The sequence below is a fragment of the Erithacus rubecula genome, assembly GCF_903797595.1.
Source record: "Erithacus rubecula genome assembly, chromosome: 9".
NCBI lineage: Eukaryota > Metazoa > Chordata > Aves > Passeriformes > Muscicapidae > Erithacus > Erithacus rubecula.
Genome location: NC_136660.1, coordinates 24230086 through 24248131, shown reverse-complemented (window position 1 = coordinate 24248131; position 18046 = coordinate 24230086). Strand labels below are relative to the sequence as shown.

Genomic DNA, 18046 nt, shown 5'->3' with positions numbered 1-18046 from the left:
GAGCACTCCCTAATCACATATATCATGTTCAGCCAAAATGTACTGCTCTTACACACCCTAAATAGCTCTTCATCAGCTTAACTGCAAAAAGCATGACTTCCCCTGGGAATAAAGCTACTGCAACCTGTCCCACTGCTGAGCTGAGCTTGCACTGGATACACCAAGGCCACTGATATTTGCCCACACAGAGATGGTGATAATTTCAGGATTCTTTTCCTCATTTCACTAACAGATGCCACCAAGATCATTCTCAGAAGTGGGCAACAGTGACAGAGATGAATTGATGATAAACATCATTAAAATGTTAATGACAGGCTCATAGTCTGGCCTGCTAATATCTTTTCTGTTCCACCACAGGAAATGACACCATATATATATGTGTGTATGTGTAAAAAAAGGCTTGTAGTTACACACAGAGAAATAAACTCCTCTCTTTATAGAGAGCAGTGTCAGATTGAAATATGACAGACAACTGGAACACGCTTGTAACCAAAGTGTGACTCAAGTGCTCACCAGGGTCCCTGCTTGGCTGGGGTGTGTGTGTGTGTGTGGTTCAGGTTTTCTTTTAAACATATCTTCTTTTACTAAACATTAAATTATTTCCCAAGAAATAAAAAGCTATGTACATTGTAATTATCTACAGTAGGCCTTCGGCATCCTCGCTATTCACATGCACAGGGTTGGGGCTGCATTCATAAACTCAGCCTTGCTCCTCCACTGCTTGTGCTCCTGTCCCCTCCAGCCAGTCTGCAGCCCAAGCAGACACTGATGTCTGTGTTTGCTCTGATTTTTTTTCTTTTCCCATTCTCAGCAGTCAACAGTGCCAGAGGGTGACTGAAATTAAAAGCAATTAAAAGAGGCAGGATCCTGCAAAAAGCTGAGACATGCATGTCACTGGAAAGCGAGGGATGTTGGCGTGGTGCAGAGCCTGGTCCAACAACCCAGTCTGAACCCTCTGGCAGGATGAAGCAGCTGATTCATGACTTATTCTGAGAAGGGCTGAAAAGGGACAGTTTACTTACAGCATGTTGCCTAAGGTACACCACCAATCTGTTGGATTTGAATACTTAATTCCCATTGGAATTAAGGAACATGGCATTCAAATCTCATTGGACACTCATTCTTTGCTTTTTATTTCTAATCTGATGTGTATTCCCTAAATATGAAAAACCTCTGCTATTTATGAATGCAGCCCTGGCAAACACAAAAAGCCCACCCCATTCCCTCCCAAATAATAATAATGACATATAACTCTTTCTTTTTTCATAATAATAATAATTATAACAATAATAATTACAAATAAAAAGTCAGAAACGCTGTAGACCAAGTGGATTCTCAGTATTAAACACTAGTGCAGTTGGGGATTTCCTTTGTGCTTTCACTGTTGGCAATTGTTGAGATGCTCCCTGTGGAGGAGAAAATGGAGAAGAGAATCAGTGCAGTGGCTTCAAAGTTTGGTGTATATTGCTTCTCACTCTTTAGGATGTGGTAGTGTAAGTGCAAAGACAGAAAAAATGCTTAAAAATAACACATTCTTTTATGTGTTTGTAATATGCAAGGAGCATGCAGAAAACTCAATTATTACAGCTCAGCTGACCAGCAGTAAACTCATTAAGCTCTTAGGGACATATTTGCTTGTAATCATAGCACACCACACAACAGTGTGAGCCTGGCTCAGCTGATTCTTCTGAGGGTGCAGGGAATTTGGCACTCCTCCACAGGAGAGGCAGGGTCATGAGCAGGAATAGGTGTGAGCCACAGCTATTACTAACTTTATACCTACTGCTGGTGCCAGGTTCCTACCCTGGGAAAAGCTGAAAAGCTGTAAGAGAAACTCCATTACCCTGCTGCTGAGAGAGATTTACTCCCTCAGTGCCTCAGGGATCTGCCTGTACCTGGGGTCACAGTCAGTGCCTCCCCCAATACCAAAACCCAACACCCTCACCCAGACTGTGAAACAGCTCAGCTGAGGGCTGTCTCTCACCCATCACTCGTGTGTCCAGCTCCTTGTCCATCAGCTCCTCAGGGTCTGTGAACTCACTCAGGGTGATTTTGGGGGCATTTTCACTTTGGCTGACAGAGCCAATCATTTCCTGCTCCTTGTCATGCTGAACTTGGGCATAGATGTTAATCCAAGGGATTTTCCTGCACAGGGAAGGAAAAGGAGAGGTTATGCTTTGTAACACAGGGATCCTCAGCATGTCATTTATTAATGAGACAAACTAAGCTGAGACCAATCCCAAAAATGCAGCACTGGCAGTGATGCAAGTATGAGCTTTCAGAATGGTGAAAGTACCACATAGATGTTCATCTCTGAAAGTGCCCCTTAGCATCCACTAATTCCAACAACAGCCTAAAGGTGCTCCAAATCTCAGGCCATTGTCTTCACCCCATGTGCACAAAGGCTCCCTCAGCAGCAACTGCAGTGTTCTGCCCTTTTCAATGAGAAATTGGGCACACAGTGGGCACTGCATTCAGCTCAGAGAGCAGCAATCAGCTAAGTACAATCAGCTGCAATTGTCAACTCTCTCAGTATTTATTATATGATTAGTGTTGCATTGGAAACCAAAAGTAAAAATCAATTTGGCGCTAGTATCAACTGAGCAAAAAAAATTGCTGGGCTTGTTGCTGCTGACAGGCCCACACTGACTCAGAAGAAATTGTCACATCTGAAAGAGTTATAAAGAATTGCTCCTGCCTTGGAGTCAGAAAGGATTTGGACCTCATAACACCAATCCAAAGTCTATTTGTTACCATTCCATTGCAAAAACCAGTTTGTCATGCTATGGATCAAGTTTGCAGGGACTTATTTTTCCTTGCTGCTCAGGAAGCCAAGGAAGTGAAGGGATTATTTCTTCCTCCTTCTCCTAAGCAAAGGCTACCTTGACCTGCTAGAATGACATCCTTGAGAGTCAGGTAGACAGATTATGCAGGCCTAGACAGACAAGTAGTAATCCCTACAAATTTAAAATGAGAGACCTGAAAAGGAATGTGTAAAGCATCATGGGGGCTGCACTGCTTGTTGGAAGTTCACTGTTTTTGTTAATGCTCTTAGAAAGTCTTCATGCCATGAAGTTCACGCTGCTCCAATAGAGAAAATTTGGAGAATATTTTGAGTACCTTAAAGCACACAGGAGCAAGAGAGAAAGAAGATGTGTTCAAAAGAAGTAATATAAAATGCCACATCTTCATGCTGATCTCTCTGCTGTTGGATATGTCAGACACTGAAAGCAATGGAAATTGCCTCAGCTCTCATGAATTTGGTAGATCTATACTGATTTTACTCCAGTGAATTTCTGGCCTCAGCCAATTTGGGCCAGGACATGTTTGGGATGTTCAGCAGCAGCCAACAGATCTCATGACATTTCCCTTTTGTCCTACCTTCTAATGTTCAAATATGCCTTAAATGCCACCAGAACATAAAGGAACTACACAGGAAATGAGTGAGAACTAATGCACTCCTATAGGATGTAAGTGTCCAGAATTTTTCTGGAGACATACAGAGACATGAGAACATGCCTGGAGATAGTGGAAGGCTTAGTTCTACTTCTAAAGAATGCCATGGCAGAGCAGTGATCATTTCTCAACTTTGAGTGCAAAGGTGAGAAAAGCTCTTTAGAATTGTGAGGCAGAGTGCCAAGGTATTTCAAAGATGAGAAAAAGAAACAGAGATGGCTGTACCTATGTATCTGTGTGAATGCATATCCAAATACCTAATCCTGCTGTGCCTCCCAGCACACACACAGGTGGCCACAACCACTTCACTCTGAGCACAGACAGCCCTGCAGTGCTGTCCCAGGACACACACATGGACTGCCCCACAGCCCCACCACTGCTCAGCACTGTACACACACAGTATTCACTGACACATCTCAATCTTCCAGAAAAGAAACCACTCTTTTACTGATTATTTCCATACTTCTCCCCTCCTCCTTCCTTTTCCACTGGGACCTCCTCAATAAGCATCTCTCTGGCAGCAGTGTTTAACATGCCTGCTGAGTCTATAAATTGGTGGACTCATAATAAGGGGTCTGTGTGCAAACCAGCAAAGCACCAAATCTATGAATCTGTAGAATTAAAAAATCATGTCAGCCTATACTTTCCCCTAACCTTTCCTTGCAAGCAGAAGTTCTGTATTCAGGCTGGGACCACCATTAATGAAAGAAGTACACATGGCTAATGGACCTCTGCATCACTGAGAGCTACAGGAAAGCTTCTGGGTTTGCTCCCCTTTTTCCATTAAGAATCATTACATGCTCTCACTTCTGCTTCACTGAGCCAGGGGTTTTAGACAGACCTGAAAAGTTGATTTCTGTTCTGAAAAATCAAGTTGAGAACACTCTGTGTATGACTTATCCAAAACTTTGTCAATTTGATCAGGGTTTTTCCCCTTTGGAACAGAGGGATAAGAGGGGACAGCCACCTTTAACCACCTTCCTTCTCACTCCCAATTTGTAATACAATCAACTTTCAGACAGATTTTAACAAGGCAAGGTCTCCACAGCCCTAGAGCACAATAAAAGGCTGATGGCTGTTATACTCAAATCTCAGGGTGCTTAAGTAGTACAAGAGTCAGTTTTATGAGCTGTAGTAGCAGAACATGACCCAGAGAGTGCCAAAGCAAAGTGCAGTAACAAGCTCCTCACTGTTCTCTGGCAGCTGGAATATAAAAACCTTTATTCCCGGTAACTGCTGACCACAGGGCCAAGAACATCAGCCCAAACCCAGGAAACCACCTCGCCAAGCCACAAGGGCAAGCATGTCTTATGCAGGGCTGTACCTACATTTTGTCACATCTCCCAGGAAAATTTCTTCTTCCTCATCCTACATCTGTGTGGGAGGGTAATCATCAGCACACTATTAGATCCATGCCTTAAACAAATCCCATTCCCCTGGGAAGCTGTATCACACCTCAGAGAAGCAGAGAGAGGATTTCAGGCTGCAAAAGGAGGTCGTGCTGAAGGCCTTGAAATCTGTGTGTGAGCAGAGTCAGGAATTTCCCTGGAAATTGTCCTGGGCCACTGAAGTCAGTGGGATCTTGATAACAGCAGTGTGCACAGGATCAAGCACTACAGGGCCACTCACTGATTAGGACAATGGTTAATGCAAGATGGTAGCAAGGAGGGAAACTTTAAACCTGGAGCTTAGGATAGAGGCCTGTCTTATACAATTTAATTTTGAATATTGCTTGTATCCTACTAACACCTTAGAGAATACTAACCTGGGGGGCAAAAAAAGCTGGAGAAAGCAACATTTAGCTGGAATCTAGGCAGGAAAAGCTCTAGTTTTTCATTTAGAGGGACTTCTACATCCAGAAAGTTTCATCTCTTTAATTTTAAGTCAGACTCAGCTTATGTTTCTAACACAGTATTTTGCCCCTGGTCAGGATCATGCAGACCATTTTATTCTGTAAGTGCTGTACTGAATGCAAAGCTCCTCCTAAGGAGCTCCATCTGCCTAAAACATATCCTCATACAGCAGACCTTCAGCAAACAGGCTATTCTTATCACATATTTTGTTTCACTGCTTGCAGCAGCCAAGTGCCATGGGCCAGACCTGGTCCTGCCTGCTGTCTGGAAGCAAAAGGTTTATATTAACATCTGTCAAATTAAATCCCAGCACATATGCCCAAAGGCATTTGATGCTTTACACAAATTTTTCTGGCTTTAAGTCTCCTACCTTTAACATAAACACACCTGTTCCTCTGCAAGATTAACCTATTCACTTTGCAAGATACAAATGAGATGCTGCTGCACCAAGGCACGGGGCAGGTGGGCACAGACTGTGTGAAGTCATCCATCATGTGGTTTTTGACTAAGCTTGCTTTGTGTATCTCAGTATTCAGTGCTCAGAGCACAAAGGTTCCCATTTCTGGTCTGTGCTTTAAATACATCTGCTGAAGCAGAAGATGTTTTCTGAGCACTTGGTGAAGTTTTGGAGCACCAACTTTGTGGTGAAACAGCAGTGGATGATTTTCTCTCTAAGTATCAGAAATAGAGAGCTACATTAATCTAAGCCTGAGGCCAGCACAGTTTGCAATTCAGGCACAGCTCTGCCAAGGTTTCCTATAAACCACCCCAAGTCTCTTCCTCCCATCCCAAAGTTTTTCAACTCACCTCTTGAATTTGTAGATTAAAAAAACAGCCAAGCCCACAAACACCACTGACAACAACATCAGCATTGCTGAGCTGCTGTGACCCGAGCTGGAATCCACAAGGGGTGCTGCAGGAGGAAAGGCAAAGCATGACATTAGTGGATATTACAAGGAAACACATCAACTACTGAGAGTTGAGCTCAACTCTGCCTTTGTCTGTCTCAACATCTGCTTTATCACTACTGCATGGTGCATGCTGGTTTTGGCAAGACCAATCAACAGGAAATAAATTGGTTCTCTTGTCCTTCAGAAGTCAAGGCCCTTTTCCAAGGCAGTGCAGTCTAACATCCCTGAGTGAAAGGCACAGCAAGGCACACTTAGCTGAATGCCCAATCACTCCTGTATTAACACTCTGGGCTATTACTTTTCAGGTTTTTCCAGGTACTAGAGTGGAAATGAATTTTATGAAGCATGGCTTAATACATATCTATTCCCCTTCGGAGATGATACCTTAGAGCATCAATGAACAGCACAGCTCCCACCCTCCAAGGATATTCATCTATCTCACATGTGACAGGGATCTACTCTTTTGATAAGCCTCAAGGTTCATCCTTGTATAGGACCTTAGAGACTTTTAAATTGAGTCAGTTTTCATAATCTGGAGGAGCCCAAAGCAATAATCCTGGATCCAAGAACACAATACATTATAATATTGTGGAGATTTTGATTCTTGACATTTTGGCAGGCTAAATAAAGTATATTCCTATGCCCTGTTTATGCAGCTGTTCCAAGAGCTCATCAGAGCACACCATCTTAATGGCCTGAGCACTGTGCTAGATCAAGTGTCTGATGAGAAGTCTCTAATGATGCACAAATGATTATAAGTAGCAGCTGAGTGTTTCTCGTTTTGCATAAATATTTGGCTTTGGTGTTTTACTATTCTCTATTCTTTTTCCATCACCCTGAAGATAGGGACAAAGTCATGCAAGTAGAGTCAGTTCTGATTTCACTGTCAAATTTCTACACCTAAGAGTCTGATCCTACCAGTATTCTGCTGCTAACACTTCTGACCCTTTTGTGGGAAAGAGATTTCATCCAGTCAAAACACTATGGGAATGGTCATGAAACAAATGCAGCACCTGCATTGGAGAGGGTGCAAGAATAGCTGCAAAACAATTTAAATGCAATGCCTTGCTAGAACCAAGCCAGAATCTGGAGAACTACTCCTATTAGCATCTGACTCACATTCTAAAGGAGCAGTTAGAGAATGAAGGAAAAAGGCATTACCTGTAGGAAAGGTCATGAGCCTTGATTTAGCCCAGCTCTTGGCTCTCTGAGAAGCTGAAGTGCATTACTGTGGGACATGAATCCCAATCTTTGAGAGGCTATCAGCAAGGGCACTTGCACAAGATCCCACACTTCAGACAATTGCAAGGGCAGTCATAAAAGGTAAGGGCAAAAATAAATCCATCACCTTCTTTGTTACCATCACTGTTTCATCAATAGCTGAGACCTTCACACTAGGCTGGCTTAAAGTAAAGGGACTGACAAAGCTTAAAGTGATTCTTCGTTACTTTGTGCAAAAATGGAGATAGGTAGCATTGAAATTTAAATAAATTCTAATTTTTGGAAGTCAATATTCAGGCACATATTCCCTATAAGAGGCCTCAATCTTTCCCTGAGTACTTTGCCCATTTAAAGCTTATTTTCTAGTCATAACAGTAACAAGCCCTTTGCTTTATTCCAACATCCATGAAACTTAGTAATGTCCCACTGAATTCCACAGGTGCTCAGTAAGGACTTAATAGAACACCATTCACCTGGTTTTCTAAAACACTTGAAAAACACCACTGCACTTGTTAATTAAGCCACAGGGAACTGTTACAAAGTACTTTTTATACTTGTACAAACTGGAGCATGAAGATGCCCCTGATGGGTTGGTTTCAACATTTCTGCTTCTACCAAAATGTCTCAATTGGCACATAGCCCAGTGCCACATGCCAAATGTGAGTGCTCTGATGTGGACTGACTCTCCTGGGGTTGTCTGCAGCCTTAGGAGAGCCACAGCAGTGCCTTTGGCTCCATACTCACCCAATGTTAACTGAGTAACATATACAACCACTTCAACACCAGGCTTCAGTTCAAACTGGACCAGGTTCTGGTTGAGAGCATTAAAAAGGATTTCTACCACCTGATGAAATAAGAAGAGATACAACAGTTACAGTACAGAAGATGGCAAAGTCTGCAGAACATTCATGAATACACAAAGCCCATGAATAGTGGCTGACATCTCTTGCTGGCTTCAGCAGGGTCTGAGGAAGTGAGAGAAATGCACACATGCTTTAGGTGGAGCTGGATGTCATGGCATGTAAACCTCCCTTACAGAACTTATGAGACTCTCATTGTGTGTTATTATATCTCTTCTGGGAACCAAAGCTAGAAGGTTAGCAATTTTTTTTCTTTTTTGGTGGGCTATGGGAAGAGAGAAAATAACTAAAGACATTTTCACCTTCCACAGTATCCTCTGAGTTTGATGAAATGCGTTTGGAAATCACTGACATATTGGCCTTTCATTGGTGGATATTGAAACCAAACCAGGGAGTCCAGACCTGCATTTCTTTTTTCCCATTGATCCTGTCATGTAGCTCCTATTCAAACAGGCTGTTGGGGATGAGGCAATCCAGTTTAGGTCAATGGAAAATTTGCCATATTTCTTCTTCACTTATAAAAGAGGCCTTGGATTAGATGTACTGGGATTGCTGAGCTAGGAGATCAGCAACCCAGCTCTGATGTGCTATTTGATTGCCTCAGAACACATACTCAGCTCATCAGTTTGTTAATGCCTGATCTCCACCAAGCAGCTATGAGTAGTTCTAATGACCCACTCCCCAGGCAGAGCTCCTCAAGCAGAAGGCAACACAGATGCCAAAGCAAACTCAGTAGATTGTCAACTAAAATTAGAGTACTGGAGATTTAGGCCTTATAGTCAGTTAGCCAAAAATCTAATTGAGATGTCAGCATAACACTAATATGTGAAATATTAACACAACAGCAGGTTCAGAAGGAGCGTTAATACTGGTAGATCTGAATAATACTGAACAGGACAGAAATTACTCCAAGACCATCCCTCTAAAAAGCCTTTCAAACCTTCTCTCCTCAATGCATCTTTCCTGCACATTGACCACCATAAATTTCAGAGACCAGCTCTGATAACTTCCTAGGACAAAGGAATTACTCTGCAGGGACTGACTTTACTAAATGAGTGACAAGAACCTCCACTGCATTCACCAGTCCTCTGAATAATTTAATGTTCAATCCAAACTTCCAAGAGTTACTTGGCAATGGGCTCACACATAGTTTGCACAGTGTGAAAATGCTGCATACAAGAACATTAGCTAGAGCCAAGCAGCCTTTCCAGCAGTACTTCATTCCTTTGCCTTTACAGACCTGATTTAATCACTTGGTAATTCTAACATGAAAGCTTCAGCAGCCTAGTGCTGTTGTTCTTTCCTTGCCTGCATATCACTGTTGCTATACATCACTGTAATTACCTATTTATCTAAATGGATGGATATTGTAACTTCCAAATATAGTTTGCACAGGCCATTCACTGCTGCAGAAGGAAAAAAAAAAAGAGGTCTTGTTTCAGTGATCTATGAGCTGAGGAGTCTGATTTATTTTTAGTAAACCTCAGTATATCATCTTGCTGCTTTGGCCTCCCTTTATTAGCATTCCTCCAGGGAGTAGAGGGAGTGCATATTCAAGGTTCCTTTGGCCATAACTACTGTAAAAAGGACACTCTACTGATTTAGGAAGAATCTCTGCTACTGGTAGACTGTGACATATCTCAGTGAGGTATTAGAAAATCCTGGTTTTCCTCTGAAAATAATTTTCTTTAATGCCATAAACTATACTGCCACAGTCCCAGATGCATCCATTTCCACCACACTTATTGTAAGTACTTCCAGTGCTGTGCAGCTTCAGGGGCCCATCTGCAAACAATATGACAGGAATAAACCTTCCATGAATCCTTCTTTCCTTACTTGCTCCAGATCAGCCTCACTGCTTTTCCTCCTCTCTGTTGTGTTTTTGTGGGGCAGTATGAAGAGTTCAGCAGAAGTAGGCAGCCCAGGGAACACAGCTACCAGGATCTGTTCATCAGGGATACCAGTCACCTAGAAGAGAAGTAAAAAGGAGGTCTCTAGCTGCTATTTTATTACTTATGTTTCCACTCACTTCCAGAAATGTCACTCCCATCAAATTGTTATTTTCCAGTTCCACTGTAGGTGTTGTGGTCCTAATGAGCTGTTCTGCCTGTTTGGTGGGTCAGAAATTCCTAGAAATGAATGTAGGCTTGACAACATCCCTGGGCTCAAAGATCTCAACCCAAAGTGCAAACCTAGCATGTCTCCAGATCTGAATGTTCCATATAGTCCTCCTTGCTACAAAAGAGTAACTGACCCAAAGTCAGATCCAGAGAGTCTGTCTCAGAGCAACCACTGATAAATGTGCAACTAACAGGGAAAATATAAAGAAAAGTGCCTACAGTCACCTTCCATTATCAGACTATGGGATCCACATTTCCACACATGAACAGCAATATCCCCAGAGGGACCCTTTGCTCCTGGGGCTGATTTACTCCTGGTCAGGAGGGCTGTGCCAGGAGCAGCTCAGTTTGCTGAGCCCAGGCTCTCACGTCACACTCATATCAGTGATACCTGCCCCCTGAGGCTGCTGCCCCCCCTCCCCAAATCCAAGCTCTGCATCCTCAGGAGGGCAGGGAGCCTCCCCTCCCTCAGAAATGATCATCAGCTCCATTAATTCTCTGTCCCATCCCACCCCAAACTCCATGGCCTCACTCCAGAGCTGAAAGGTTCCAAGGGCAGCCCATTCCTGGTGGGATATACAGGCAAGCACTTCTACAAGATTGCCACTGTTCTCTGTAACCATTCATAGTACAAGCTAATTAATTATTTTGGTCCTGCAAGCTTGACTCTGAATACAGTAAAAGAGAAAAACAGTTTAAAAAAATAAACTTAGCATTTTTTCAGGATGGAAAAACAATCAAGGAAATTCTTATAAACGGTGAATTTTGAGTGGGTTGCAGATGAGAAAAGTTGAGCAGGAATGTACTTCCCCAGTAAAATTAATCAGTCTTCATTTCTAAGAACAGCTGTAGCTAAAGCAAAAAAAAACCCCAACAAGATACATTTTTGGCAGAATGCAAAACCCACAAAAGCTTGTCTAAATCTAGCTCCTAATTTCATACCAAACTAAAGTCCCTATTTGATATCATAAGTTATTCTGTCCCATTTCCTGTAAGAATATGAGTACTAGTTTACATATTCTAATTAATCCCAAAGGAAGATTCAGTATCTTCCACCTACAGAAGTCTCTCTTTATGCTATATTTTAAAGGTAAGTTTATTTTCCCTCTGAATCCTCATTTTTGCCCTAGTTGGAAAAGGAGTAAAGCTTAAAAAATGTTCAGCAGTTGCTACACTTAGCTGCATGTGGAACTCCTGACTATCAGGAAGAGATAAAAATATCTTTCTCATGGATCCAGAATACTACAAAGTGTTTCTTCTGGGATGAAGTGACTGAGCTGTTTAACAACACACAGTAACACTAACCAAATATTTGGAATAGAAACCAGTACATACTGCCATATCAACTTGGAAAAATAAGAATAATGATGATACTATTGCAATCAAGAATTTGCAAAATCCTCATGGATATTAAAAGCTGAAAAGCACACAGAAACACTAATAAAAGTAATTGTAATATTTCCACAAAATCAGCCATACAGATTGGCTCTGTAAAACGATCCAACATATTAAGAAGCTTTTAATTGATTTTTAATGACAGTGTTATCACTGCTGTGTTTACCCATTCTTTTAAGCTAGCATGTCAAGGAAGTGCATGTTTTAACAGCCTAGTCAATGTTAGTATAGACAAGGAAACAGATGCTCACCTGTGCTAGTGCTCTCTTGATGACTTTGCCAACATCTTGTCTCCATTCAGGGATGTCAGGGTTATAGTAGTCCAGGTTGGGAGAAAATGACAGGAGCTGAGATTGGAAATACTCTGGAACAGAAAAAGCATTTATGAGGTTAAATGGGCAGTGTTTAGGGTACAGACAAGGGTGCAGAAGACAACAGGAGGACCATAACCATCATAAAGCAAGGGAGTGAGAAAAGGCTGAAGGAAGAAAAAGGCAGCTAACACTAAGCAGGACAGAGAGCTTGCAAGGAAAGAATGCTTATAGTGGTACTTATAAAGGACATTTTGACCTAATGCCAACTTCTGGCTTTCCCCAGGGAAACAAGGCAAGAATGAGAGAGGTGAGAGGATGCCCTCGTGATGCCTCTGGGCTTTGTAATTTTGCCACTCAGCTTCAGATTCTGCTTACAAGAAAGTTCACCAGCAAATAAGACAGCACCTGGCTGAAATTTGGAAGGCCTGTCTGCACAACTGCAGGACAAACAATTGCTTTAAGTAATGTTTTCTGTTTACCCTCCTGGAGGGAAACCAGGAATGGTTAATTCCTCAACAAAGGAGAACCAGTGGTGCTAATGATTGGCTCATCAAGCAGTGACAAAACACTCTGAAGTTCTGTCCTGACTGAATGATGGCTAGGAGATTAAAAAAGCTTCCTAGCCTTAAAATACAGTATGATTTTAATTTTTCTCCAATTTCAACTCTCCCTGCTGGTCTCACCAAAGACTGGAATCCTTATGACAGCTGTTCATAACAGATTTGGGCCAGTGGGAGGCATAGATCCAGGATGGAACCACAGATTCAGGATGGGAACCACACTCTTATAGAAGTTCTCAGTGTGGAAGATTCTCCTTTCTGTTTTTGGAGATGTTCTGTGCCTCACCTTGAGGCAACTGATCTCCAGACACTTCAGATAAATACCATTCAAGGCACCAGTTTTAGATCAAGACAAACCTGCCAGGGTCTAAATGAGGAAATACACAGAGAAGCAGGGGTGTGCCAGCACACCACTTATGTGGTATCTTTTGCAAGAGCTGTTCTTTCTTTTTAGATGGTGCAATATGTCTTAAATAAAACAAGTATCAAAGAGCACAGGGAAAGTCTGTCAGGTTCTGAAGGTTTAACCCAGTCAGATACCTAAAGACTTCGACTTTTGACCCCATGTCCAATTTATTTTTTGAGCAAATTATTTTCTGTCAATCTCAAATTAAGAATATACCTGAATAAACCTTCACTGATAACACCAGAAATCCATGCCTAGATTATGGTCTAGAGTCATCATGGCTTCAGTCAGGATACAGATTAGGATACAAGTTTATCAGAGGATGTTTACTAAAGACATCACTCATTTATCCACTCAAACTTGAACTCATCCCCAGACTGAGGGGCTGGAAGGACTCCATCCCTAGACCAGGTCAGTCTGCAGCACAGCACTGGATAGCATTATTTGGACTTTGTGATAGAACCCAAAACTTTGGATATTCTAAACAGAATGGCAAAATTTCTTCCAAGGTGTTTAAAAACAGAGTGAGGAGCTCTCTGTAGGAACTACTGTGACTGAAGATCAAGATCACCTGTGGGAATCACTCTTAAACATATTTGATTCAGGTTTATTCCATGGAAGGATGGAAATTTCCAAGAAGTAAACACTGCATTTTGCAGTGCTCAAAATTAAGAAGTAGAAGGTTTGTAATATTTGATAATAGCAAGCCAAGGTATTGCTAAATCCCATTAACAAATTATTAAAGCTTATTGCATTTCATGGCCAGACAATCAATAAATATCTATTTAGCTGCTGTTAATCTGAGTACACAGCAGGACATTTATCTGTATTTAATTAGTGAAATAAGACACACACCGTGCAACTACAGAGTGCTGAGCTTCAAAGTAGCACAAGTTATTTGAAGCCCAGGTTTCTCAATAAAATTTGAAGCCCAAAAAAAAACACTTGTCCTCAAATGCTGGATAAGGAAAATAAAGACTGGCCCAGGGCAGAAATTATTCTAAGCTGCTGAGAGAGCCCTTTCACCCAGGACTTATCAAACCCCGAACAGGATAAGCTCTGTTGTTTGCCAAAGGGTGCTTTTTGAAACCTGTAACATGCAGATATGCCAAGAAGATATCAACCATCACCCATGGGGAAGTCCAGTGGGCACAGTCAGACCTCCAGCTGTGAAAGATGGGCAGTGATACCAACAACAGAGTCTTGTCCTCTCTTCCAGACTCCTCCTGACCCCTGCCATTTATACAGTCACTGACAGGGACACCACTTGCATTCAGATCACTTAAATGATGCACTGTGACTATTTCCTTCCACAGCTGGGAAGATGAAGGAAGGCAAGTTCAAGTGTTTTTTATTGCTGAGACTTCCCTGTCTGGATGTAGAGACAGATCAACAGACACAGGAGAGACCAGCCTTATTAAAGCTGAGGGTAGAAATTTGGTTATCTGCCCCATTCCATTCACTTCTGTACTTTGTCATCATGACACAGGTGAGCTACTTTGTCACCAGATGTTTGCCTTCAGAGGTTCCTTCAGGCTTATCAACTCCTAGAGCTCATTCTGGGTCAGCAGTGACGGCCCTTCACCCCTGAGGTGTGGAAGCAAAGGCTGAGGTACCGTGCACAGCGACCTCCTTGGTGTCCTGGATGAGGGTGCTGCCCCCAGCGACCTGCACGGTGACCGAGTTCATCCCCGGCACGGTGAACGTGTGCGAGATGCTGCTCTCCAGGGTGATGAGGGGCTGCAGGAGACAAACACAGGACAAGGGCAAAATCAGGGTCAGACTAACTCAGGATCACAGCTTGCACCTGATTTATCCCCCAGCAACAACAGCCCTGCTCCTCAGTGAGGTGCTGTGAGTTTGCACGTCCTGCTGGGGTCCAGACACCCTCCTGTGAGCAGAGTCCCACAGGCAGAGGTTTCCCTCATTGCAGTAAATGAGATATTCCTCCACTGAACTGCAGCCCATTATTGTATGGACTCCTCAGCAGACCACAGCCAGCAGCTGCAGAATCAGTGCAGTAGAATGCAGCACTGTACACACACACCCAGCTCAGCTGCTGTATTTGCTGTACAAAACCCAACCACAATTTGAAAACAAACCAAAGTTGCAGATGCTTCTTCAAACAATCCATATTGCTCAGATCCAGGGCCAGCCTTTGCCTTTATGAGCACAAGTCCATTTATCTCTCTCAGAGCATCACTGCTCAGGTCAGAGGGAGGACATCCAGCACTGCCCTGCCCATGCTGTGAGTCTGTAAGCAAGCTGCAACCACAAGCTGGCAAACTGTGCTGGCCAGGCTGAAAGCATGGCATCATTCCTGCTGACAGTGCTGACTGAATGGGGCTGGGGAAGGGATCCACACTGGAGCAGCCCATGGGAAGGGCCCACTTTGAAGAAATTAGTGGAAAACCACCTCCCATGGGAGGGACTCCATCCCATAAGCAGGGGAAGAGTGGGAGGCGTCTTCCCCCTGAGGAGGAAGCACTGAAGAGACAACATGTGATTAACTGATCACAGCCCCCATTCCCTGTCTCCCTGCACTTCTGGTGAAGGAGGAGGCAGAGCATTCAGGAGTGAAATTTAGCCTGCAAAGAAAGGAAAGATGTGGGAAGGTGTTTTAAGATTTGATTTTATTTCTCATTATCCTACTCTGATTTGATTGATAATGAATTACACTAATATCACAAAGTCAAGGCTATTTTTTAACAGTAATCAGTGGTATTTCTCTGTCATTATTGTGACCTGGCATTGTTATATTTTATATATCCTGCCCATGTGAGGAGGGGAATGATAGAGTGGCTTTAGTGGACAGCTAGTGTCCACTAAAGCAGGGTCAACCCACCACAACTGAAAATCAAAGGTCCAGCCCTCACAGTGCCACTGATCTGACAGCTGGTCTACAGAAATAACTCTTTATTTACAGAGACTACAAAGGTGAAAATAGTGGTACTAATCCCATTGCAAAAGCACACAGAGGTCTAAGAGAACAGATAAATCCATTGTACCATTGCTGTTGTCCCTTCAGTACACTGACAGTTTGTTTTCAGAGGAAAACTTCTAAACTTTTACCTTCTAGCTCTCACACTATCTCATCAGGCTGCCAGCCTGACTGCACTTCACAACAATGGTCACTTCATAGCCAAGTCAAAATTTCCACCTGCACAGGCCAGACTGGCAGACACATTTCTCTCTGTCTAGAACACCACCTTCCTTAGACCCCCCTTCACCCACTGAGCTGAAAAAGCAGTGAAAAACAAAAAGTCTTATCACATGGCACACACAGTCCAAGGGCCCCAGCTTGTGCCAGCCCTGGAGGCCTAGCTAACATTTACTGAGATATACACAGACCCTGGAGAAGCTGAATGGGCCTCTGTCAAACTGCAGTGCTATCAGCAATCCTCCTGGAGGTTACAGGCTGTGGTTCTGTGCAAAGGCAGATAAGAGATGCAGTCTGGCCTTTAAAATTACATTTTTTTCTTTTTGTATATATGTATGCTGGACATTCCATTATCATGGATGATTTCACCTCCATCATGGAGTTTTAATATCCAGCCAACTCCTTAATTTTAATTCAAGAACCAAGACCTGGAAACTAACTCTAAATTAAATCAAGTAGTTTAAGGTTCATTTGCTCAAACCTATTAGACACCTGGATGCATTTATTAAACTGGACCTGTGTTAATCCAGGCAAACTGGCCTTTGGGCATACTGCAAAAATCAGTACAGTAGAAATTCAGTACAGGAGTTTCAGCAGGGTGGGGAGAGCAGTAGAAGAGTCTCAGCCAGGTCATTTGAGTCTAAGAAAATGCTCTCCCATGCAGCAGCACAGAGAAAGAGACTGCACAGTGACATCTGGTTCTGCCTGGGATGGCTATGGGCTGAACAGGAAAAGAAGCTGCAGACCCTCAGCATGGAAATAAAATATATTATCTAATAATACCAGTCACAATATGACACACCTCATCCTTTAATTCCGTGTCCCCATCTTCCAACTCGACTCAGAACGCCAGTTTACTCATGAGCAGGCACAGAGAAGAATGTGGCATATACAATAAACATCCCAGGAGGATTTTTGATGTGCTACAGACTGCTCTTCTGAAGAAAGGTGGCTGATACAGTTATGTCTATACCCCTTGCCATACCTCTGCCAGACTTAAAGTGGATTCCATGAGGTAGCTGGAGATAGTGCTTTGCAGAGATTGAAGAGTGCTCTGGGTCTGAGGTTCAGACACAGGTAAGTGGCACCATGTTTACCCCTCCATATTTCAGCAATGTGTACAATCATGCCCAGGTGCCAAAGGATCAGCTATTCCATCTGCAGCTATGTCCAAAGTACCCATCCCAAACACATCCACATCTGCCTGTACTCTGCTGCCTGTGGGTCTGAAATTTAAGCTAGAAGTTGAAATAAATCATATTCCCAACCCAGAAGTAAGCACCCAGTGAAAACTGCGTGGAAATCTTCAACAAACACTGCTGCTTTGTACTACCTTTTCTAGATTGCTTTCTATTTCAAAAAATCTTTTTTAAGGCCCTATTCTCAATCAACTTCTATAGTAAGGACAAAAAAAGTGGCAGGAAAACTGTGCTGGAGGGCTTAAGCAGATGATCAAGTTACCAGTACCTGAATTGTCTCAGATGTACTTTAATGGTTCTGTGTGTGTGAGCACTGAGCCAAAAATATCTGAACTGTAATGTGATTTTGCATGCCTGCATTTCAATGCAGTATAAACTATTACCTGGAATTACCTGGCACTTGCTGGATGTGCATATGTGGGTGGTTGCCATAGTTCAGCTAGGGCATAGCAACTAGCAAAATACAGTAAAAGATTTTTGCTCCTGAGCTCTTCTGCTGCCTCAACTGTGCTTCCACAAAAATCAGCAAGTTCTTACAGTGAGCCTCCTAACTGGGTGGAAAATCCCAGTAGAAGCAGCACTTACTGTTTT

The 18046-nt window shown here is 42.8% G+C and overlaps 1 protein-coding gene across 1 annotated transcript in view; it reads right to left on the bottom strand.

The window, feature by feature from the left end:
• Positions 1-1240: 1240 nt before the first annotated feature.
• The window catches only part of SORCS3 (sortilin related VPS10 domain containing receptor 3), a 263888-nt gene continuing 247082 nt past the window's right edge, over positions 1241-18046 (bottom strand). The window contains exons 21-27 of the mRNA XM_079312314.1: positions 14713-14836; positions 12068-12180; positions 10138-10269; positions 8186-8285; positions 6117-6222; positions 1985-2145; positions 1241-1406 (exon numbers count right to left, since the gene is read on the bottom strand). Of these exons, the coding sequence (XP_079168440.1) occupies positions 1342-1406; positions 1985-2145; positions 6117-6222; positions 8186-8285; positions 10138-10269; positions 12068-12180; positions 14713-14836 (801 nt within the window). The 3' untranslated portion in view covers positions 1241-1341. The remainder of the gene's footprint in view (positions 1407-1984; positions 2146-6116; positions 6223-8185; positions 8286-10137; positions 10270-12067; positions 12181-14712; positions 14837-18046) is intronic.